A 25,738-nucleotide genomic window follows, 5' to 3' on the forward strand; every position below is an offset into this window, starting at 1 on the left:
TTTTAGTTTTTTACTGCATTTTCTTAGATATTATTTAATTATTTGATTAGATTCGAGTATTCTTGTTTCTAATTTTATTTGACAACGATTATTATTCTTGTTTCTCATTTTGTAGAAACATTCTCAAAATTGTATAGAAATTTTGAAAACAATAAAAACAAATTTCTTTGTTTATATATTTTTCATGTTTCCATTTTGTTTAAACATAAATAAAAATCTTGATTTATTATTCTTGAATTTGGAACATTGAGGTCTTGCAATTCTATTTTTCTTTATTAAAAATGAAGAAACCAAAATAAGAAAATGGTTGGGTCAATCACGTTTATTAGAAGTGGACAATAGAGTGGTTCTACCAGCCAAAACTCATCTACGTATTATTGTAACACCTGCTGATGTACCTCATAGTTGGGCTGTACCTTCCTCAGGCGTGAAATTACGTCTTACGGCTTGAACCTAAAACCTCAAGAATATTCCTTTGTATTTTGTGGAAACAAATTTTCAACCCATCTAACAGCACCATTTATTCAAATCGGTCGTCGGTGAGGATATTATTTTAAGTATCCTATTTTAATTTAGACTCATAACAACTCATAAGCTAATACTCTCTTCTTTTGTGAAATTATATTTTCACTACGACTTACTAAATAATCATAAAATAATATTTAAAAATTCAATTTGTTTTAAACTTTTTTTTGGATGTGAGTGAAATCTGATCTAATGTGTTTTAGTTTTTTTTTTTTTTTTTGAGAAATAATGTGTTTTAGTTTAATTATATTGAATCACAAATTTTCATAGTGATGAAATGAAAAAACTTGTTAGCTAAAACGTCACTTTTTAAGCCAATTTAAATATAGTTCAATTGGTTAAAGATATCTTCGATCAAAAGATTGGAACATCCACCCTCGTAGACCTTTGCTTGAAAGAGAGACTTCTTCTTGGTATAACCATTCTTTATCTCTTCCGCATCTGTTGAGGAAAAAGGGGTTGGTTGAAAGGAATGGAAGAACCAAAACAGATGAAAATTGTTCAATATAATTCAAGATGATATTTTTACAAAGTCTTACATGGTTAGGTTAAATACAGAGAGTTGGTAGGGATACATAAGGAAATAAAGGAAAGCTGATAAATTGATTTTACATTAGCCAAATTACCGAAATTCATATAGGAAAGAACCAATATATTAAGAGAGATGATTGCAAGAATAATTCTAAATCACAGCTGGTATACAACTCACATATTGAAAACATGAGTTGTCATGATTTGCCAATTACTCGTTGCTTTACCTATTACTGCTATCTGTCACCTTCCTTTTTCTTATTCTTATGTACTAAAGGTTCTTGTTTACTCTTATGTGATGGACTGTTATCATTGTTTACACTTACCGTTTGTATTGGCTCCACAATTTAAAGAGATAATGTCTTGGATAAGCTATTTTACATAACTTATTTTCACAAATGGTCCAATGTTATAAATTTTACAGTTTTAGATTTCTAGATTTAAAACTTTTTTCAAATGTCAAATTTACCCATGACATTTATATTTATTATAATTTATATTTTATTTAAATGCAAAAGATTAATATTACAAATTTGATTTTGTAAACATTAAATTATGGTGTGACATAAATCAATCATTCTCATAATTCCCTAATTTACCCCTTAATATATTCTACTAAATAATGAAATTTATTACAAATATTTTTTCATTTTATTATATTTTTTGGCCAAATTTCAATAATATAGCCATTATAACATACACTTATATTGAAATATATATAAGCTATATCCAACTACCTTTTCAGTTATATAGAAATATAAACTATATCCGACTATAAACTTAAGCAACATATACTTAACAATTGTGATATAAACTATAGTCATTATAACATACACTTATATGGAGATATAACTTATATCTGGCTATAAAGTATATACAACTATATCCCTCTACAATTAACAAACCAAGCAAATAACCTACAAACTTTTCGGTTGGCGACTAGACAATGGCCGGGATAAACGGAGGGCTGGATTGATCGACGGGTGGCCGACGACAAAAAAGAAACCTCTGGATAAACGGACGGAAACAATGGACGAGCGGCTGAAGACGAAGGAGAAGCTAGACGGATTGTTCCGACGAAGAAGAAGAACGCAAACGGCGGCCGGATACGAAGGAATGGACGAAAACAGAACCATAGAAGAAGAAGAAGAAAAGTCAGAGGAATGAGGTTTTTGAATTTTTTTCAATAATGGAGGATTTTGGGGATTTGATATTTTTCACTTTTGGAAAGTCTAATTAGGCAAAATCTAAGGGATTTAAAATGTAACCTCCCAAGTAGTCCATTTTGGATTTTTAAAATTAATTAATATTGAGGTGAGATAATATATTAGTAAATTGAGTGATTGGTACCATAGAGGTTGTTTCATGACAAAAGTGTAAATTTTATACCATTCGATCCTTTTATGTAATTATAGTCTCTAAATAGTCTGTACTAATCCCCAATTTAAATCATAAAGATCAAATTTAAATTAAGCTCAAAACATAAGTTACCTTGGCATCAACGTTTTCTTCCGGTTGTCAGTAACCATCCGAACTATTTAGAATCACTCTGGCCGAGCTTAATAGCTCGGCCACTACACGTCTAAAGTTGTTATTAGGAAAATATCACATGAAATGGTCTATTATTCTCGTCCATCGTATTTTGCCCTCCAAAACATAATAAATCTGAGCTCACATCCACTAAATCACGTCATACAAATTAAGAGTGGGAGGGAGGAGATCGAAGAATGAATTAATTAAGCTAATCCTCCACTTTTATTTCTTGAAAAACATGGTTACAGAAATGGTAATATAGCATCCATCACCCTAAACTTGAGAAGTATAATTATATTTTGAGGATAAAAACACATAAAAAGGAAATGGATGGGAGGGCACAGATCGATAGATCTTGTTCTTCAAACATCCACTAAACTAGCAACTACACCATCCAGGAATGTACATGGAGCGATCGCAGTAGCACCCATCACCGCATTCGTCATCTCTGTAGCATTCACTGCTCAGTGCTCCATTTTTCAGCATTTTCTCGGGGAAATCTCCGTCGCTTTCAATCATCTGGTTAAGGACATGTTTGGAAGTAATGAGTAATGATCATTGGCAAAGTTATTTCGCTATAAATATTTTGGTAATAAGTGTTTAATAAATAAATTATTTAATTAATATTATTTTAAATGCTTCTGAACGATGTTAATGTTTGAATTTAAAAGTGATTTTGAAATATTGAACTGATATTGAATTGGATGAAAAATTCTTGGAGAGGGAGTGATAAAACTTTAAGAGATAGGAGAAAGTTGAGTTAGAGAAAAAGAAAAGGACCTTAACATGTCGTACAAATAAAAGTAAAAGTTTAAATTTATCCTAATCTATCGATTTAAGCAAACACACCTCGCTAATTGTAGCTTGATTTGAAGTGGCGAAGAGTAGCACGAGAGTCATTATTGCTGCCATAACAACCTTCTTCGTCATTTCCATCTCTTTCTTTTGCTTCTCTGGTTTGTTTGGTTTGAAAATGGTCTTGTATTTGTAGATCGAAGGAGGCTCATTTTAAAAATAAATAAAAATAGGTGGCTTTCATTCTCTACTTGGTAATCTTTTGATACATGTTCCATACATAGAGTTTTGAAAATTTGTGGCCTCGAAAATAGGGGCTGTGGAATCTCTCTTGCATCTGGCTGCGCATGGCCATTTGTCTCAGCCATCATCTCTAGCTTCGCTTTCGTTTTGCCAACTGAGTAATGTTCATGGAACCTTAGTACCAAGTGGCTGCTCTTGAATAATATTAAATATGGTCATTTTTTAACTTTTAAGATTTAAAATTAAACTATTTTAAAAAATCTGGTTAGCTAACACCTCACTTTTTACGTCAATTTGAATATAGTATTCAACTGGTTAAAAATATATATATATATATATATATATTCGATCCAAATATCTGAAGTTTTAATTTTTGTTGTTATTGAACTAAAAAAGAGGCGTTGCTTTGAGAGTTTTACTTGTAGATAGAATCATTCTTGTAGTAGAACATGGCAATTTTTTAGATTTTTTTTACTGCATTTTCTTGAATATTATTTGATTATTTGATTACATTGGAGTCTTCTTGTTTCCAATTTTATCAAGAAATCTAAACATAAGTCTTTGGCAACTATTATGATTTTTGTTTCTCATTCAAAATTGTACAGAAATTTGGAAACAATAAAAACAAGTTTCTTGTTTATTTTTCCGTTTCATTTTATTTCAACATAAATAAAAATCTTGTTTTATCATTCTTGAATCTCAGAGTGATGGAGGCTATGCAATTCTATTTTTCTTTATTTAAAAGGAGGAAACAGAAATAAGAAACAGAAACGTCACTAAATGGACCTAATTCGCTAGTTTATGTGAAAATTTAATGACGGATTAGATAGTTTTTGGCTTTTTTTTTCTTTATTAGTTTGATTTTGAGATAATGATATTAATTTCGGGAAAGCAGGAAAAAAATAAAATTAAACTAAAGTCACTAGACTAAAATGCTAAATACAAAATACATAAAAAGATGAATATTTATCTAAAACATACTAACAACCTAGAATTTCCTCTATAAATAGAAAAAAAATATACAAGGGCAAAACAATTAAGAAAATGGAGAGAGAGAAAAATATTAGGTTGGTGGTGTTGGATTTGTAAAGTGTGCAAACAGGTTAGAGAAGAGAGTGATCCAGATATATAATAGATGACAATTATGTATGAGACCTTTTGGGTAAAACTAAAATAAAGTCGTGAAGCTTAATTATATGTGTTTTTCTCTCACATGTTCAAGCTTAATTATATGTGTTTTTCTCTCCCATGTTCGGGCAAATAAATCTCAATCTCCCTCCCTCCCTTTAGTGAATAAATGGGAGGAGGGTTATGTTTAATACCTTTTACTACGGATGTATATTATAGTTAGTACATAAGAATGTTTTAATCTACAAACGGCCTACAAAGAGAGACACTTGAGCTATACTCGTATACGCTCATAAAGTGTAAATATTTAGATCATGGAGTAATTTAAGAAGATTGAGAAAAGAAAATCAAGTTTTTTGTACAACATGTAGAAAATAAATGGGGGGATCGAACTTACAACCTCTTAGTTAGAGATATATTCTAATTACTATTGAACTATGCCCGCTTTGACATTAAACTATAGGTAAGTTAACATAAATAGTATCGTAGATAATATTTAAAAATTTAAGCATTAGAATAAGATTTAAACCGGTTAATATTATAACATTAATAGAAGTTGAGAGAATAATTTATTTTTACTCGTGTTATGTACTGAACTTATTTAGGTAATTAATTATTTCATTAAATTAAACTCTTAAATATAAATAAGCGATTAAATTAATACAAATTTTATAATTAAACTAAAAACTGCACAGCAATCTGGTAGTACTCCACCTGCTTTGTTTGACTGTTTATGGGGGTATCCTCCTTTGTAAAAAGTGTAAATTCTTTATTTGGTGCATTTTACGCAGAGACATAAACACCCACTATAAAATACAGGTTTGATATCCTTTGATCCAGATTAATCCAAATTTGTGTGTTTTATGTAATGGATCAAGTGAAACTTTGGATCATCTATTTTTGCGTTGCCCCTTTTCGCCATCTCTTTGACATCGTCTAAAAACAATCATAATTATATGATACGTGATAATATTTTTTTCAACAATTTTTCAAATGAAAATCTATCGAATTGTAAAATTTGGTGTCTAGGTGAAAATTACAACACTCGTAAGTGTAAGGTGCAAATTGATACACATTGTTAAGTTCGAGATTAAAATGGATTTTTTTTCATTATGTTTATATGCATTTGTGCCCCCAACATAAAACCCTGGATCCGCCACTATTGTTTTAAAGAAATTATCAATATGATAAACGACAGGGACGATTTAAGAAGTTTGACGAAACTCATAGAGATCAAATCAATACTTTTAAAACCATAAGAACTAAATTTGATCTAAATTCAAACCATAAGGATTAAATTTAAACTGAGCGCAAAACATAAGTTCCTCAGCATCAACTTTCTTCCGATCGTGAGAAACCATCCAAACTATTTAGAAACACTCTGATCAAGCTTAATAACCAGGTCACTCCACATGTTTAAAGTTATTATTAGGAAATACCTCATGAAAGGATCTATTCTTATCCGTTCACGTAGTAGGTCGTATTTTGCCCTCCAAAACGTACTCAACCTTAGCTCACATCCACTAAATCACATCATACAAATTAAGAGTAGGAGAGAGGAGATCGAAGAATGAATTAATTAAGCTAATCCTCCACTTTTATTTCTTGAAAACATGGTTACAGAAATGGTAATATAGTATCCATAATTATATTTCGAGGATAAAAACACATGAAAAGGAAATGGATCGACAGATCTTGTTTTTCAAACATTCACCAAACTAGCAACTACAACATCCACGATGCAGGATAGAAAATGGATTCATCGCATGAGCACCCAGCACCGCATCCGTCATCTCTGAAGCAATCACCGCTCACTGCTCCATTTTTCACCATTTTCTCTGGGAAATTTCCATCGTTCAACGGGACTCCCATCGTCTGATTAAGGACATGTTTGAAAATGATTTTTCAAGATGAATATTCTTCACTAAAATTATTTTGCTATAATATTCTGATAACATGTCTTTAATAAATAAATTATTTAATTAATATATTATTTTAAATGCTTTTGACGAAAAGTGATTTTGGAATATTCAAATTATATTGAATTGGGTGAAAAATAGAATTGAAGATGTACGGGACAAAACTAGAAAGGAGCTCGAGGGAGGGACAAAAATGTTAAGGAGAGAAAAATTGAAAGATAGTGAAATTTTAGAGAAAGAAAAAAGTGAGAGACAAGGGAAAAAAAATAAAAATGGAGATATAAATGAAACTATAAAGGAGAATGACAAAAATTTTAAAGAGAAAAAATAAGTTAGTTCGAGAGAAATCGAAAACATAGAAATAAACAAAGCTAGAGAGACGAATAAAAGTTATATAGTTAGAGGAAAATAATTAAAAGAGAGAAAATAATTAACTTTTACTTGAATTCTCGAAAGGAAAAAATAGTGAAAAAGGACTTTTTTTTTATGTTTAAAACAATAGTCATTTAAAAAAAAATTGCACATCAATTGCTCAACCAAATATCATTTGTGAATCAACTCTCAATTAATCTAAGGTGGAGTAATTTTGATAACAATAAAAGTGACCTAATATGTGTAGGTTACGAATAAAAGTAAGAATTTAAATTTATCATAATCTATCAACTTAAACTAATTTGTGTTGTAGTTGATATTTAGCGAACACACCTCGCTAATTCTAGCTCGAGTTGAAGTGGCGAACAGCAGCAGGAGCGCCATTATTGGTACCATAACAATCTTCTTCGCCATCTCCATCTCTTTCTTTTGCTTCTCTGATTTGTTTGGTTTGAAAATGGTTTTGTATTTATAGATCGAAGGAGGCTCATTTTAAAAATAAATAAAAATAGGTGGCTTTCATTCTCTACTTGGTAATCTTTTGATACATGTTTCATACATGGAGTTCTGAAATTTTGTGGCCTCAAAAATAGGGGCTGTGGGAATCTCTCTTGCATCTGGGTGGGCATGGCCATTTGTCTCAGCCATCATCTCTAAGCTTCGCTTTCGTTTTGCCAACTAAGTAATGTTCATGGAAGCTTATTACCAAGTGGCCGCTCTTGAAGAATATTAAATATGGTCATTTTTTAACTTTTAAGATTTAAAATTATGCTTTTTTTGTCCTCAATTTTTAGAAATGCCTAATCGGGTCATTAAATTTTAGGTTAATTTAATTTAACTATTATTATTATTTAAAAAAAATCAATTCATTGAAGTATGTGAGAATCGTTTACAAAAGGATGAGGCCTAAATAAAAACACTTCAATTAAGAGGAATGTAGAAGCACCGTACCTACAAAAAAAAAGAAGAAGAAGAAGAATATTTGGATAACCAAAGGATGCAAAAATTATACATCTTCCCAAAGGTTTGTGAAGGATTATTGAACATTCAACCCTCAGAGTTTCTTCTATTTTGGACAGATGGATAATACTCTTTCAAATATGTGTTAAAGTGCTTACAAGGCCATGCGTACTATTTTATAATTTGACAACGAGTTGAAATATGTTTATAAGAAATGTCAAAATGTATCAAAAAAGAATTGTTTTGGAGTACAACACTTCTTTGTTGGAGATATATGTCAATTACCGCTGAGCTATGCTCGATTTAGCTACCATAAAAGAATTTTTGAAAATCAAACATGTAAACTAAAAATATAATCTTACTAAACCGGACATTAATTATTCAATTGTATTGTATGTGGCATTGCTCAGTGTTAATAAGTAACGCCAAGGAGTCCGCTACAGAAGCTGACGAAGAATTCTTTGTGGAAGAATCAGTAGGAGCTGAAACTGATTTAGAGTGAAAAGAATTCTGTGAGCGATAGTCCGGAGGATAACCATGAAGCTTGTAGCATCTATCGATAGTATGGCCTTGCAAGCCACAATGCGTACAAAATGGGCATTCACGTCTTTTCCCCTTGCAAATTGGAAGAAGAAGAGCGTGATTCTCCCGAAGTTGAAATTGAAGACGATTTAGCCAATAAAGCAATTGGCGAAGCAATTGGCGGTGTAGAAATCACGTGTTGTCGAGATTATTGAGCAACTAGGGCAAAAGCGCAATTGATGGAAGGTTCTGGCTCCATAAGAAGCAATTGAGCACGGATCTGGCTGAAGGAGTCATTCAAACCCATCAAGAATGACATTACATGCTCTGTTTGGAAATAGTCGGAAATAGCTTATACGCTGCCACAAGAACTTCGGCCACAGGTGCATGAAGGTCGATAGGAGGCCAATTCGGTCCACAATGTCTTCGATCGAGTGAAATACGTACTGATAGTCATCTGATCTTAAACTAACGTGGATAAATCATAGTGCAACTGAAAAATGCAAGGTCGATTCTGACGATGAAAACGTTCCTTGAGATCAAGCCACATTTCACGAGCCAAATCGGTGAATAATAAACTATCAGAGATCTCTTTCAATAAAGATTCAGAATCCAGGCGATGACCACGTTGTTACAGATTATCCAGGAATTAAGCAAATCTCCGGTAGGCCGAGGAATAGAACCATCTACAAACCCGATTTTGTTTTCTTAATAGTGAGAGCAATTGTCATAGAACGGCCCAGGAAGTGTAGTTTTCCTCAGTGAGAAGATCGGAGACGAGAAACAAGACTTGTATTGTCCGAGTGATGAATGAAGTAAGGATTAGCATACTGTTCAACGGGAGAATGATTCACCATAGTTGAAGCAACTGGAATCGCCGTTGGTGGAATCAGACGAAAGAACCGCAGTGGAATCGATTGGACCGATTGGATCGTTAGGCACCATAGCGAAGAAGAAGCAAGAATCAAGAATACCAAGAATGGTATATGGGCCCACAAGCGTACTCTCAGAAAATATAATTTTCATGTCATACCATATTAACATATGAGAGTAATTTAACTCTTGGTCAAGTGAGATATGCGCCTTATATATAGACCACAATACAAAAGAGTACATACTGTAATAACAGTTATTACAGTAATAAGTTACAGCTCGTACACATCCTAATATACGGAAACAAAATTGTCAAACCATCTACAAAAACCATTTATTCAAATCCCAAGGATATTATTTGTGAAATTATATATTTGCACTACTGCTTACTAATAATCATAAAATTATACACCAAGATGAACTTAACTGAGTTTAGCTCAATAGTAATTCACCTCACTTGTTGTACTAAAAAAAGTCATAAAATTATGTTGACAAATTCAATTTGTTTTAAACTTTTTTGGATGTGAGTTAAATATGCTTTAATGTGTTTTAGTTTAATTACCTTGAATCACAATCTTTTATAAACTAAGCGATGAAATTAAAAAAATTGTTAGATAAATCATTACTTTTAAGCCAACTTGAGCATAATTCAACAACGTTAAAAATATATGTCTTCAATCAATTAAAAAGCTGAAGTTCGGATTTTCATTCTCAAATGCTATTAGACTAAAAAAGACATCAATTTTTGGAGGTTTACTCATACGATACAAGCAATCTTGCATACAATTTGATTATTTGATTAGATTCAAGTAGTTTTGACCGCATTTTCTTGGACATAATTTGATTATTTGATTAGATTCGAGTAAGTTTAATATTAATTGAAAAAAAAAACTAAACTAATCTTGTCCAACCAAAAGAATACTAATAACCAAACATAAATAGTTTTTGATAAAAAAATAGTAATATGATTATTTATTAAAATTTATAATTCAATAGGAAAAAATTAAAAGTTAAAGTTGAATTTGGCTAAAAAAAAAAAAAAGAAGAAGTTAAAATTGAATTCTATTAGAAAAGTGAATTTGGGAGTGTTGTTGATTAGGAGCTAAGGCCTATTTGAGAATGATTTTAGGACGAGTGATTTTAGCAAAAATAGATTTAATGATAATTGGTTTTGTGAAATTCATTTTTATATAATTAATTTAACGTTTGGTTATATACTCAACTTTTTAGATAGAAAAAAGTTAAATATAAGAGTGAGACAAAAATTAAAAAAAAAAAAAACTAAACTTTGAAAAGAGATCTAGAGAGAGATTATAAAAATTTTTGAGAAAAAAATTAGAGATAAAAAATAAAATTAAAAATAAATAAAGTTAGAGAGTAACAAAATTTTAGAAGAGAAAAAAAACCTTGAAAATTAAGGTGAAAATAAGGTGAATATAAAGTCAATTTTTGAAAATTAAAATTACAAATAATCATTTTAAAGAGTTATCAAAGGACATGGACGATTTATGAAGTTTGATTAAACCTATAGAGACCAAATCAATACTTTTAAAACAATAAAAACTAAACTCAATCTAAATTCAAATCATAAGAATCAAATTTAAACTAAGCGCAAAACATAAGATGCCTCGGTGTCAACCTTCTTAAGGTCGTCGGTAGCCATACAATTTATTTAGAATCACTCTAGTCAAGCTTAATAACTCGGCCACCCCGCATATCTGAAGTTATTATCAAGAAAATATCACATGTGATGATCTATTTTCATTCATCCACTTATAGTAGGTCGTATTTTACCCTCCAAAACGTAACAAAACCTTAGCTCACATCCACTGAATCAAATCATACAAATTGCGTTGGAATGAATTAATAAAGCTGATCCTCCCCTTTTATTTATTGAAAAACATGGTTACAGAAATGGTAATATAGTATCCATCGCCCTAAACTTGAGAAGCATGGTGAGTGATAGTTTACCACAACATTTTGAGGATAAAAACACAAAAAAAAGGAAAAATGATAGATATTGTTTTTCAAACATCCATCGAAGTACACCATCCAGGACGGATCGTGGAGTGATCACAGAAGCACCCACGACCAGTACCGCATTGTTCATCTCTAACGCATGCACCCGTCCGGCATCTCCCAACTCCTCCATTTTTCACCATTTTCTCGACACGCCGTCCATCCTCCAATGGAAGTTTGACCATCTGGTTAAAGACATGTTTGGAAGTAATTTTAAGATGGGTATTCTTCGCAAAACTTATTTTGTTGGGATTACTTTGGTAAAAAATATTTGAAAATATTTTTGGAGGTTAATCTTTGTGTGTAAAAGTGATTTTGGAATATTTAAATTACATTGAACTGGATGAAAAGTGGTTGGAGAGGGAGTGATAAAAATTTAAGAGACGGAGTTGAGTTAGAGGAAACAAAATGAGAAGATGGAGGGGACAAAAACTTTTAAGGAGAGAAAAAAATTGAAAGAGAGTAATAAATGAAACTACAAAGAGAAATAATGACAAAAATTTTAGAGAAAAGAAATAAGTTAGAGAGAAACCAATAGGGAGGAATAAAAGTTATATAGATAGAGGAAAATAAATTTATTGTAATCTATCCGCTTAAACTCATTTGTATTTTAGTGAAAGTTTAGCAGACATACCTTGCTAATTGTAGCTCGAGTTGAAGTGGCAAAGAGGAGCATGAGTACTACCATTGCTACCATAACAACCTTCTTCATCATCTCCATCTCTTTCTTTTGTTTCTCTAGTCTGTTATTTGCTTCGAAAAGAGTTTTGTATTTAAAGAAGAGGTGACTAGCTAGACTTCATTTTAAAAATAAACTAAAAAGAAAAATGAACTTTGAATTTCAACTTATTGGTTGGATCATTTTCTTCTTTCATCTTAATCATTGGTGCCTAATATTTAAAAATATTGTGGCTCACATTTACATGATATTGTCCCTTTTTTAAAATAACCTTTCCAGCTTTGATTTTAATTTCACTCCAAATATCTCATACCAACAAAGATATTGTCTCTCACATGTATATCCATAATCTTCTCTTTCTCTAATCAACGTGGGAATTTATTTACACTCCTTTACAAACCTAACACTCTAAAATCAATTAGCTGCCCCAAGTGGATTATTAGTATTTTTAAGGGAAATACTCCAATTTAGTACTTGAATTTCTTCACAATTGTGTAATCTTGTCTATTTTGGACATAACCTTCACGACTTTGTTTTTTGTTTCGCTCAATCATACCAATGAAGATAATTGTCTTTTTTTATATGCCAATGAAGATAATTGTCTTCTTTTATACACCAATGAATAATCACTCACTTCCCTAGTCAACATGGGACTTTACTTACACACGTTTATGAACCTAACAAGTTTCATATATAAGTTTTGAAATTCTTCTTTCTTTTTTTTTTTCTTTGAGGCAATAGAGTTTTGAAATTCTATGGCCTCGAAACTATGGACTATGGGAATCTTTCTTGCATCTGGCATGGCCATGGCCATGTGTCACAGCCATGACCTCTAGCTTCGCTTTCCTTTTGCCAACTGAGTGACATGCATGGAACGCTTACTGCCAAGTGGCCGCTCTTGAAGAAGATTAAATATTGTCCTATTTTAACTTTTAAGGTTTAAAATTATTCTATTTTTGTCCTAATTTTTAGAAATATCTAATTGGATCATTAGAGATTTAGATATTAGGTAGGAAAATAATAATAATGTTAGATCTCGCTATTTGTTTACCGTTCAATGACTGAAGTAGATATTTCAAAAGTTTAAAAAGCAAAATGAAACAACTTTAAAATTTAGGAGCGTGGAATAATTTAAACTAAATAACTATTTGAATATCCGGTTTGTTGTTTTTGTCTACTTTTTGAAAATGTCTTCCAAATTGTGGAAAGTAAGAAAAAAATAATTTTACTTTTATTTTTAAAATTGGACGAAGAGTTGAAATATGTTTATAAGATCAAAATATGAAAACCTAAAAAAAAAAATTGTGAAAAAATAAACACGTAGACTAAAAATAGAATCTTCATTTGTATTTTATGGAAAAAATTTGTCAGACCATCTACGGACACAGTTTATTCAAACCGGCGAGGATATTATTTAAAGTACCCTATTTAAATTTAGACTCATAACTCATAAGCTCTTATTTTGTGAAATTATATATTTGCACTACTACTTAATAATCATAAAATTATATGGAAAAATTCAATTTGTTTTAAACTTTTTTGGATGAGATTTGCTCTAATGTGTTTTACTTTAATTATATTACATCATAAAATTTGATAAGCGAAGCGATGAAATTAAAAACCTTGTTAACTAAAACCTCACTTTTTAAGCTCATTTGAAGATAGTTCATTTTGTTTGTTAGAGATATATACCTTCGCTAAATGTTGGAATTAAGTTTTAATTTTTAGAGATTCTTTTTTAGAGATTTACTCATAGGATAGAAGCAATATTGTAGTAGAACAAGGCAATTTTTTTCTTTTTAGTCGTACATATTTTTCTTGTTTTCCTCTGTAAATAGAAAGAAAAAAAGGCTTTAAGGGCAAAACAAATAAGAAAATGGAGAAGAAGAAAAATATTGGGTTGGTGGCGATGGTGGTGATATTGGCGATGATGTTTATGTTCGCCATTGTGGTGGATTCCGACTGCCTCCACCAAGGATGTGAAGGTGGTGGCGGCGGCGCTAGCGGCGGCCGGCGGCATCCAAGCTTTCCCGAGAAAATTTATACTAAAAAATGGAGGAAGCCGATTCCGTGAAGGCAATGGGTCAGGCATGCACAAAATCTCCGTGTTTTTGTGTTTTCCTCTCTCATGTTCTGCCAAAGAAATCTCTCCCCCTCCCTAACCAAGCTTGTATTAGTGAATAAATGGGACGAGGTTTATGTTTAACACCTTTTACTAAGAATATATATTAGCCTTAGAGGAGTAGCCTTAACATGTTCCCTCAAGATCGGGATCCCATTTTTTGACCGCATGCTCTTTGAATTTGTTGGGCTCTGATACCATATTAATATTCATGAATTTCATCTCAAAACCAATTGATAATGAGAGGAGTAGTTCATATCCATTATAAATCATTATAAGGTTCCTTTTTCTTTTCAATGTGGGATCCTTAACATAGGACAAACTACAATGATATGAACTTAGTTCAACGATAATTGACACCTGCCTATAGTCAAGACAAGAGATCATGAGTTCGAATTCTCACCCTATTTGTTGTACTAATGTTTTACTTTGAAGTGTATTCATATCTACCTCAATTAAGAAGATTGAGAAAAGAAAATACATTGTTATTTATATATAAATGTTAATTCTTTAAAAAAATTCTTCCACTACAAAGAATTATATATATTTTGACTCTAGGGTAGAATATATTATTTTTATAATTATAATATTATAATTATATGAGAGGGAAAATTTTAAGGAATCGAATCAAAGTTATGAATGTGTTAACGGCTTAGCTAAATAGTATTGTAGGTAATATTTAAAAATACCATAAATTTATGCGATGACCTAATTGACAAATTTTAATAAATTTAAAAACACCATGGTAGTAGGTAGGATTTTTCGATTGCATTCTCTACTATTCTGCTTTGAACAAAGTATCATCAAGCGTCTTATAAAATGGTCATTCTATTTGCATTCACTTATTATTTAAAAATAATAATAAACTATTATTCCATACAAATTAGGATATTTTAGGATGGAAGATTTTTTTAGTCAAAATTTGAATTTATTATATATATTTTGAAAGAATTACATTTTCAATTTGTTCTTGTTTGAAATGTTGTAAACTATGTACTCATGTAGGACACATTTTATTTTCAAAAAAATATTTAATTTTGAAAGCACAAATATCCAGGCCGCGAGTGTGGAAATTGATCTATTTTTTCTTATGTTGATACTCGAGATGAGGAAGAGGAATAATTCTCTTTATATATATCCTGCTATTTCCCAACCTTGGAATTTCATTACATTCAAAGTTGAATGTGGAAAAAAACTTCAAAATTAAAATTAAGCCACTCAACTACTAAATAAAAATATTTTAGAAAAATACGAATATTTATCTAGAAAATACTTAACACCCAATAACGTTTCCTCTCTATAAATAGAAAAACAAAAATGCAAAACAAATCATAGAGCCAAGAGAGGAAAGCAGATAAGAAAATGGAGAGAGCTCGGAAGAATATGAGCTTGGTGGCGGTGGTGGTGGTGATGTTTATGACTGCTACTCCGGCGACCGCATACCTCGAGAATGTGGCGGCCGAGCTGGTGGCCGGAGGCGGCGCCGACGCTTTTCCGAGAAAAGTTATGCTGAAAAATGGAGGGAATGGAGTGTGTCTTGTTAGAGGTAAGCCTTGCAGATCTCACAAGGATTGCCCTTCCAACTGTGCTTGCTACACCGCCGGCCACTGCGGAGATTGGGTCTAAAATTCTATGTTCTTTTGGTTCTCTCTGCCATACAATAAAATCTCTCTCTCATGAGAATAATGACCAATTTCTGTAACAAAGCTTGTGTTGGTGCATAAATGAGAGGAGGGTTGTGTTTAATTTAGTTGTATTTTATTCATTAAGTTATATCAAAAATATTTATCAGAACATCAAATTTAGTCTTCTAGTCTATGGAAAATAAATTAGTTAAACTACGTTGATGTTGGCAATAAAACGAGACTAAAATTTCTAAGTGCGATAAAGATTTAACCTATAATATACTGACATGGAAGCTGATGCATGCCAGCCAAATGCCTCTCCCTTGGCTCGCCACTTCATTAGTTGGTGGGACACGTGTCTCCTTTTCCGTCGATCATGGCTGTTTTTCTTTTTTTTTTTTCTTTTTCAATTTGATAACGGCAGAGAATATAATTCATATCATATTACAACCTAACCTATGGAGGAGGGTTTCGAACTTACCATCACAATTTCAACTCTCGAAGAAATTTTTAATTTTACTTTAAAGTTTATTGGTTCATTGGTCTAAATGGACTATAATTAATTAAGAGGAAATGAATTCAAATTCCATGACAGTTGTCCCGTGAGATTAGTAACCTGACCCGAACACTTATAGATATAAAAAGAAAAAATTGATATCTTAACAAATATATTAATTGAATTTGTAAGGAGAATGATATGGGACAAAGCCTTTTGATGAAACAAAAAACAAAGGTACGAGGATTATATCTAAAGCGGACAATATTATACGGTTGTAGAGATATTTAAGGTACCGTTGTCAATTTTTTTCTTTTTTAAACTTTTTCACGCTTGAAATGGTCCTTTTTTCTCCTTATCTTGTCATTCTCCAAAATTTCTCGGTAACTTCTCTCTTTCTTAATTTTCTCTCTCTTTCCCTATCATTTCTCTCTCCCACTTTTATTTCTATCTCTAGAAATATAATTTTTCTTTTCTCCATTTATACATATTTCAACATATATTTAATTATATCTTCTCTAAATTTTCACATTTTCTCTCTCTAAATTTTTAAAACACCTTACGCATAAACTAAAATTTAGTCATCAAAACGTGCTTGTGTTTATCATATTCAAGACCCTTAATAATTTATATTAAGAAATTCGCCTCTCACATTATACACAATTAGTTCAACAAATAGAAATTTTAAGCTATCATAGATAATTCCTACAATTTATTTATCAATATAATCTAAACCAAAGACTTACAATTACGCCAAGATATTCCAACGCATAGTTATACAAATTTAGACTTCATTATTATTAAAACTATATGAAAGAAAAAGAATATTCCTACAATAATTCAATGTACAACTTTCAAAGTCTAAAAAGATGGCCGCCCACCAATTAATTTCTTGGAGACCCACCTCTTTACACATTAATATCTTCACCCCAAAATACAATCAAACAAATTTGAAGAAAAGAAAAAAAAAATCTCACAAATCAGTAAACTTTTTCACTTGAAACTTATGAATAATCCTTCCCACTTTGCCCGTTTTCTCAGCGAGGAGGATTACCATAATAAGTAGCCTTACTTGAAACCTTGCCAGGATAGGAAGATAAGCCAGATTCAAACCCATAGCTAGGTCTGGAAGATGATCCAAAGCCCTTGCTAACGCTGCGGGAATGCGTCAACTCGTTCGCCGATCGCTGCTCCGGGAACTCGAACGTTGGAGGCTGAAAATCCGATCGAGTTCGCCGGTGAGACGACTCGGCATTCAGGAGATGGTAGCTCCTACTTGAACCTATGGACTGGCTTCTATAGTTGTGTTGTGGCTTTTGCTTCTTAAGGGCATGGAGAAGATATGGAATTAAGCCCTCCATCATAAATTTTCAGCTTCTTCTTTCAAGATCTGTACAAAAGCTTGTTTGTTTTAGAGAGAAAATGAAAGCATATACACAAATTCATAATCAATGGTTGGTTTTATAGTAGAATTATGGAAGTGGGTTGGAAGATATTGATGGTGGAAATGAATGTGAAATCTCGTTTATATCCTTTGTATTTTGTGAAGGAAATGTCTTTCGGGTGAAATTGATTGGGGGCTTTTGTGTAAATTTAAATGTAATTGGATTGGCTTTTGGCTAATGCTGTGCCCTGATGGTGGAGGCATCAACTCTTGGGGGCGGCCACTAATTCAACGCAAAGACTAAGTAATACACAAAATTGTATACATCACTACAAAAATTGTGGCCAAAAAGTCAATATAAGCTTATCTAGGGCTCATTGAAAAATAGTAAACAGCAATAATACACACAAGTTGGTTTGAACGCTCACAGATATGTATACGCAGTTTCTATAAAAAAGAAGAAAAAAAATCAACTTTTCTACCATCTTAAAATAATCTCTTTCATTTTATGATGTAAAGTGTTTTAAACGATGTGTTTCATTGTCTAGAAGCTGACTACCAAAAGCCTCTTCTTGGCTGGCTGTGATTGCAAGTATTTATAATCCTCTTTTCATAATCATCTCGAACTTTGCAATCTCATTCTTGCATTATTTATAGATTTGGGTCAAGGGTTTTGCAAGCTGTTTGGCACAAACATCAAAAAGGAAAAGGATAGTTTGCTACTCCAACTTTAATTTACTCAAATAGAAGACACCACATTTGATTTTCTTTCTCCCATCTTTTTTTCCATTTGCCATGGAGATAATGTTTGACTCTTTGTGTCACCTACTCTTCTCAAACAAATCTTTGGGATTAAATGGAGGGAAAGGGGTCAATTTTGGAATGGAATAAATTAGAAGTTTCTTCTTTCTTATATTAATTTAAATTCTTGGTGTATTCATATATTTCTGCACTTTATTTTTTGCCAAAAGAAAGAAGTGAGAAAAAAAATAAAGTAAAAATTTTATTTTCAAATGCTAGAGACCCAACGCAATGACATAGGATATATGTTTTAAGTCGAGAGGAAAATCTTCCTCCCAAAAAAAAAGAATTAATTTAATAAAATTAGAGAGTAAGATCTATCAGGAGTGCACCGATGTGGGTGAGAAGACGAACCGACAGCAGTCGATCGATTTTTACACAAAATAGATGGTCGGTGGGTTTGGTCTTTACAAAGTCAACCAATCATCAGTTGGTTACTAAAAATATGTCTAAAATCAACCGATATATATGCAAAAAAAAAAACATTTTTTACAGTTGATTCCATCTCTTTTATTTTTTATTAATTAATTTATGATACATTTCTCTCCTTCCTTTTCTCTCCCTTTCGATCTCATTAATTACTCCTAGATTTTCGTCTATTTCTCCCTCTTCGTTTCCCTCCATTTCATTTTTTTCTTTAATTTTCCTTGATTGATTCAGATTCTCTCTTTTTAACTTTAATTTAGGGTTTCATGATTCCATCTCTATCTCTCAGCTTCCATCTTCTCACTCCCATCTCCATCTCCCCTCCTCTCCCACTCTTTCTCCCTCACTCTCTCACTCCCTCTCCGAATTGCACCCAACCTCCATTGCTCGATTTACGCTACAACCCAACCCCTCCGTTCAACATCGTTGAGTCCCACTCGTTATTGTCGCAACCCAGCCCTTCACAGTTTGTGAGAAAAAAAAAGTCGGTTTCTCGAAAACTGATCGACCAAACCAACAAAAATTTGGTCAGCGGAAAATTATCTATTCGGTCGATCGATTTCCATTTTTGCAAACCGACCATATATCAGTTAGCAGGAATTTCAGCCTGAAAACCAATCCGACTGACCAGTGTACACCCCTAAGACCTATTACTAAGCATATAATAGAGGTAAAGAAAAAATTAATAGAAACAATTAATTAAAAAAATAATTTATAAATGTGAAAGCTGGAATAGCTCAATTGGTTAGAGCGTGTGAGCCCTTAACCACAAGGTCGAACGTTCAAACCCTTCTTCTAGTGGAAACTATAGAGTAAGTTATTAATATTTTTAACCTCCCCAAACTAAAAACAAATTGAATGGAACCTAAAAAAAATTGAATGAATTTCACCTAAAAAACTCTAAAAATTTGACTTTTGTTTACCCTATTACAAAACTTTTATTCAACTATTATTAAGATTATATCAATTTGGCGTGTAGATCAAGGTTCTGAATTTATAAACTAAATTTTCGCCGTTGACAGCAAGGTTTTTAACATTATCTTCTCCCGTGGAGAAAACATAGAAAAATTCAACCACGTATGTGTGTGAAGTCTGAACAAGCCCTTTAGTTCGTATTATAAGCTAAGACACGTAAAGGCATTAATAATATGGATAAATCCATTGGTTCAAAATTTCATGCATTGGCTCCTATAAATACAAGCCTTGAGAAAAGCAAAAAAAACCATAAAAAAGAAAGAGATCAGAGAAATAATGGAGATGAGAAAGAAGGTTGCTTTGTTGGCTATGGTGGTTGTGGTGGTGGTTATGGGTCAATCGGCCACCGCGGCCGCCGCCGTAGAGGAAGGGATTCAGCTGCCGGCGTCGGATTACAACACGCCACCGCCTGAAAGAATCTGCCCTGTTATGATATTGCCATGCAAAACTGACTCCGAATGCTCTCCATGCTATTGTGTCAATGGGTCCTGTGTTTGAACCCAAAAAGTTTGTCATCTCTATCAACAAATTATATGTGTTCCCAATGGCTTCTGTCTTGTCTTTTTACCCCTTTTCTACGTTTACTGCAGAATAAAAACTTCCCTTTTGATCACTCTGTCATGTTTAATTTGAGCGATCATGATTCTGTACTGTTGCAATTGTGTTATTGAACTGCAAAATCAATTGGAGGTTGTTCCCATTAGTTTCCTCATATTGTTTCTCTCTCTTCATCTCTCTAATTTTCAATACTTTCTCCTTTCCACTCTCTACTTTAATTATTTCATTTAACAACCGTTTACTTTCGGGGACAAGAATCAATGAACACGAATCAAAATTTCACTGGAATTAATTGGTGAGATCTTCTTCAAATTTTGTAACCACCACATTTTAATTTGTCTTTCAACGTGGAATGCTTAACATGCTCCGATCCCATTTTTTTGATCGGATGGTCCTTTGAACTTGTTGAACTTCGATACCATATCGATATCTATGGGATTCCATCTCAAAATTATTTAACTATGAGAGAAGTAACTCATGTCTATTATAAACCTTTGTTAGTTCTCTTCCTTAACACAGTCGAGCTATCAATTGAGGTCGAGGTACTTCGTAGCTAAGCTACCAATTAAGGCCGAGATATTTCTCTTCGAAAAATGAGTTTGAAGCTTTATACCTCAGTTTATAGCCAGCAATTTTTATTGGTCCACGTGTCACATCGTTTTTCATCACCTAACACCAAACATTATCTTTTGAAATTAGTAAACGAACAAGAAACAAATATTAAAAAGAATAAAATCAGGACTGTCTACCAACTCTTAAAAAGCTTGTAGTAATTTAAAAGAAATCCTATAAAAGATTGTTATATTACAATATTAAGTGAAACCTTAATCATAAATTGAATTAGTTAGGTTATCAAATCGGTAGCTTCTTTACTCATTTGGTATTTACTTATTTGGATGATTAGTGTCACAGTCAAGCCTTAGCCAAAAATTTACAAGTTGAACGTACCTGCAACTTTAGCATCTAACCAGGAGGGCATGAGCTCACACCACGTGTCACTAAGGAACTTTAATTTTATCTAATGAAATTATTTCCAACGAAATTCAGAAGCATTAGCAGAAATAATTTATAGTAACAAAATTCAAATTTTGTCACCAAGCAAGTGAATGAATTTGAATCTAAAACCTCAAGGATATTTTTTGGGGCGGTCCAAGTTTAACTTGAGACTATATACATATACATATATATATATAACATTTTGTTTAATGATAAGGAAAGCTAACTTACGTTTCCGTTAGAAAAATCAAATTTATTGTAGTATGTAATAGGAATATACTTTTAATAAAACGAATGTGGTGTAATATCATCACTTAAACTATCACATAATGTTTTTCTTGGTTGTACTAAATCATTAGGCCCAAGAGAGTCCATATTGCAACAAAAATCTTTTGATGTATTTCTACATCAATATCAGAAGCCAGCAGAAAGTAAATATTATTGGTTTTTTTCTTTTTTAAACATAGAAAGTCAATATTGGTTGGTAGAACATTTGAAGACTTTTCCATTAAGAACCAATTGGCAGACATTATTGACTATATATATATATGGAGATTTTTTCTAAGATGAGATCTTTCTACAAAATTCATCTTTATCAATTAAGTTATTATGGATATTGAATTATTGAACTTTGGACATGGAATATATTAAAATGGTTATCATTTCCAAGACCTAATTTTCCATCCATCATCAAAGTGAGCATAGCTCAACGGTAATTGGCATATACCTTCAACCATGAGGTTGTGAGTTCGATCCCCCATCTCTACATGTTGTACTCGAAAGAAAAAAAATCCCAAAATTAAATATGTATCATCCAAACACCAGAATAGTTTTTTTTTTAAAGGAGAAATCATTTCATTAAAAGGGTACGTGAGAGACATACAAAAGAAGGAGGCTATATAAAAACGTTCCAATTAAGTAAAATGGTAGATAAATTATAATTACAAACAAAGGATGGGATTTTGAGGACCAAGTTGATGCCAAGACTATATTATATTTATCTTGTTTTTAGTTTTACTAATCTAAACTCATAAGGATGGTCCTCTTGTTTCTGTATATTCAATTTCATTTTCATATTAAGTCACTGTTAGTAGCAATGAGCAAACCCATTAAAAGTTAAAACAAACTTTATTTCAAGTATCCAAACACCAAAATTTCCATAAATTAATGTTCATAAAATATTTTGTTCAATTCATCAAATTATCGAATTTAGATGTAGCCGGTGAGATTTCAACTATAGAATATATATTTATGAGTCTGTGGGGAACTCAAAGGCTTTGGAACACCACAATGTTAATGTTAACATTCATTAAGTCACTCTTTATAGATATTTATTAATTTCTATAAATTATTTTATTCCTTTAATTAAATTATGAAATTTAAGTCAAGTATACGACATTGAAGTAATGTAAAATTAATTAAAATGTAGGACTATGACGATAAAAAAAAAACAAAAAGAAAAACATAATTGATAAGGAGCTAAAAGAAGGAATAAAATATAAATTTAGAAAGTACTAAAGAAATAGAAGTCTCGGATAGAAGACCATTAGATATCCAATATATATGATAGAGGTGTAATTTCATCGGGTCGGGTCGGCTTCGGACAAAATCGAATCAATCCGAAAAATTTCGGTTTCATTCGGGTCGGGTCCTGATTGAGTCGGGTCTTTTTTTTTTTTTTTTTGTGAGAGGGAGTGTGCCAATTTATTTGTTGTTTTCCAGATATTTCCTTTAAAATTGGAGAAATTATTGGAGGGGAGAGATTTGAAATTGAAAAGAGACCCACAAAATTTTGAATTGAGAGGAAAATTGAGAATTCCTTATTCAGATCGGGGAGATAATTGAAATTTCCTTTTTCAAATGGGGAGAAAAAATTGAAATTTCCTTTGTGAGAGTGAATACGTTATCGTCGTGCCGCCAGTGTCAATTACTGAACTTTAAGGTTGCTGTCGCACTGTCGGTTGCTACCGTTTGGGGTCACCCCCGCGTGTTGCCGTTGTGGCGGTGCCGCCTGCTGCCGTTTGGGGCCACCGCTTGGGATTCTGCTACTGTTTGCTTAATTTCTGCCGCCCGCCGCTTTTCTGCTATTCGGGTCGCTGTCACCGGCTGCTGTGGAGGTTGTCGTTGCCTGCGGCTGTGGAGGTCGTTGTCGTCTGCAGCCGTGGAGGTCGCCGCCGCATGATGCCGTCTCGTGTCGCCTAAATCGTCATTCCTTCGTTCCTTCGTTTCTTCGTTCCTTCCTTCCTTCGGGTTGCGGCGGCTTATCAAGGGAGAGCAGAGAGCAAGAGAGAATATAAGATTTAGGTTTATTGGTTGTCGGGTCAAAACCGACCCGAACCGAACCGAACTGACGTGGTTCGGTTCGATTTGTCGATTCGGTTCATTTGTTACACCCCTAATATATTAATTAAATATATCCAACTCATGAGCTTAAATTTTTAGGTTACGTGGTGATTTATTCATCATTAAGATTGTATTAGAACGGATGTAGCATTCATCATTAACATGGTATCAAAGAGGTGTCAATATGTTCAAACCCTACATTTAGGAATCACGTAGGGCACTCTACCATACCCTCAAAGTTTGTTACACGAAAGAGAGGTGAGAGGAATAGAAAAAGAGTCCCTTTTAAAAAATGTTAACAATAAATTTGATTCCTCATCGTGCGTTTTATTTTACATTTGACTTTTAAGTTTTATTTAGACTAACTTACTTTTGTAAAATTTCAAACTCTATACTATATTTAAAAATATGCACCTTCGATGAGACATGACTTTGTTTCATTACCTTTACTCATCCCGCATCCTGTGTCTCTTTTTTGGAATCTTTCAACTTATTATCCTTGCCCTTTACAAGGTGCATTGATGATTTCATAAAATAAATAAAAGTTTCTATACTTCTAAAATAAATGACGGGAACATCTTCTAGTATAATGTATTCGATTCAATTATTTAGAATTTTTAACTAGAGAGAACAATCAAACTTTTATGGATACTTTTAATTAGGTTCAACATGTAGTTTTAGGAGGATATCAAAATAGTTACTTCTTTCTGCTGGTCTAATTACGATATCTCTACATTTCTCTTAGTCGCTATGTATTTTTATATCATACGTTTGAATGATTTGGACACCGAACACACATAAGTTGGACTTGAATAAGGATATGTCATTCCTGTCACCAAACAAGTTTGTTTTATTGCATTATATATGTCCATTCATTGTTCTTGTTTTAGGAACAGACACTCAATTAGGCTGTGATCAAATGGTATTTAACCCATCGAATGGTATTTAACATCCAGAAAACTGCCAAATAAAAGGCGTCCGTTTGGTAACGTTTTTGTTTTCTATTTTTTATTTCTGTTTCTTATTTTTTTTAGAAACGATATATTTGGTAACCAATCTAAAAAGAAACAAGAAATAGGAACCGATAACGTTACCAAATGAGTCTTTAATAACCCATTTTGAATGGTCACTATATTTATCTGATTTTATTAATTGACAATTTAATTTTAAATCCAAACTTCTTTTTCTTCTTTCCATCACTCTCTGCTACCAACCCTGATTTTTTTTTATTTTACTATCCATTATTATCGTTTCTTGTAACACAAGGTTTTAAATATCGATATCGATGGAAATGTCGAGGTCTCAATTTTATGGAAATATCTAGTGAAATATCAATAAAATGTCGATGTCGATAGATATTTTTGTAAAAGTTAGAGAAATTAAAAAATTGTAAAAAGTATTTAAATTGACAAATAAACATTTTTCTATTTCTAAATATGTTAAAAATAATTAATATTAATATTATGTATATATTAGTAATATTTTGTTGATATTTTTCATATTTTGTCGATTTTTTTGTATTATGATGAAAATGTCGATTTATCCCTCTCTATCGATGTCGAATCATGGAAACATGGATATGTGGATCGAATCAAGAAACATGGATATGTGGATAGATCAAACATCGACGTGTCGACGGATATTTAGAATCACACCCTAAAAAAGTATATTCCAATCAATATTTCTCCAAAAAAATCCGTCAGAGGAAGAAACATTATTATTTGTATTAGATATTTGTGGGTTCAATTTTCTATATTTTAGTTAGATTATGGTTAGTTCAAGATATACGTATCTCACAAACCTATATTCCTTGATTTCTTAACCTAATTAAAGTATTCTTCTTAATATTTGATATACGTTACGTTTTCCTTTATTTTTAATTTTTAATTTGGCCCATCAAAATAATAGTAATA

General features: G+C 32.1%; 1 protein-coding gene and 3 long non-coding RNA genes across 4 annotated transcripts; all 4 read right to left on the reverse strand.

Moving 5' to 3' along the window:
- Positions 1-2,788: 2,788 nt before the first annotated feature.
- On the reverse strand, positions 2,789-3,628 carry LOC148208400 (uncharacterized). The gene is made up of 2 exons (XR_015788480.1): positions 3,439-3,628; positions 2,789-3,108 (listed from the first exon to the last, which is right to left on the reverse strand). It is a non-coding gene; the product is annotated as an uncharacterized LOC148208400 (long non-coding RNA).
- A 2,702-nt stretch (positions 3,629-6,330) lies between these two features.
- On the reverse strand, positions 6,331-7,511 carry LOC148208401 (uncharacterized). Its single transcript, XR_015788539.1, has 2 exons — positions 7,380-7,511; positions 6,331-6,630 (listed from the first exon to the last, which is right to left on the reverse strand). It is a non-coding gene; the product is annotated as an uncharacterized LOC148208401 (long non-coding RNA).
- Positions 7,512-11,264: 3,753 nt separating this feature from the next.
- Positions 11,265-12,372, reverse strand: LOC148208402 (uncharacterized). The gene is made up of 2 exons (XR_015788442.1): positions 12,055-12,372; positions 11,265-11,605 (listed from the first exon to the last, which is right to left on the reverse strand). It is a non-coding gene; the product is annotated as an uncharacterized LOC148208402 (long non-coding RNA).
- Positions 12,373-17,116: 4,744 nt separating this feature from the next.
- LOC148208403 (beta-1,4-xylosidase) lies at positions 17,117-17,790 on the reverse strand. The gene has a single exon (XM_088117892.1). The coding sequence runs from the start codon at positions 17,704-17,706 to the stop codon at positions 17,380-17,382; it is 327 nt and encodes a 108-aa protein (XP_087974018.1). The 5' UTR covers positions 17,707-17,790; the 3' UTR covers positions 17,117-17,379.
- Between the last annotated feature and the right edge of the window lie 7,948 nt (positions 17,791-25,738).

The sequence above is a fragment of the Momordica charantia genome (genome assembly GCF_013281855.1).
Source record: "Momordica charantia cultivar OHB3-1 chromosome 10 unlocalized genomic scaffold, Mcharantia_2.0 BLBB01000010.1, whole genome shotgun sequence".
NCBI classification, from domain to species: domain Eukaryota; kingdom Viridiplantae; phylum Streptophyta; class Magnoliopsida; order Cucurbitales; family Cucurbitaceae; genus Momordica; species Momordica charantia.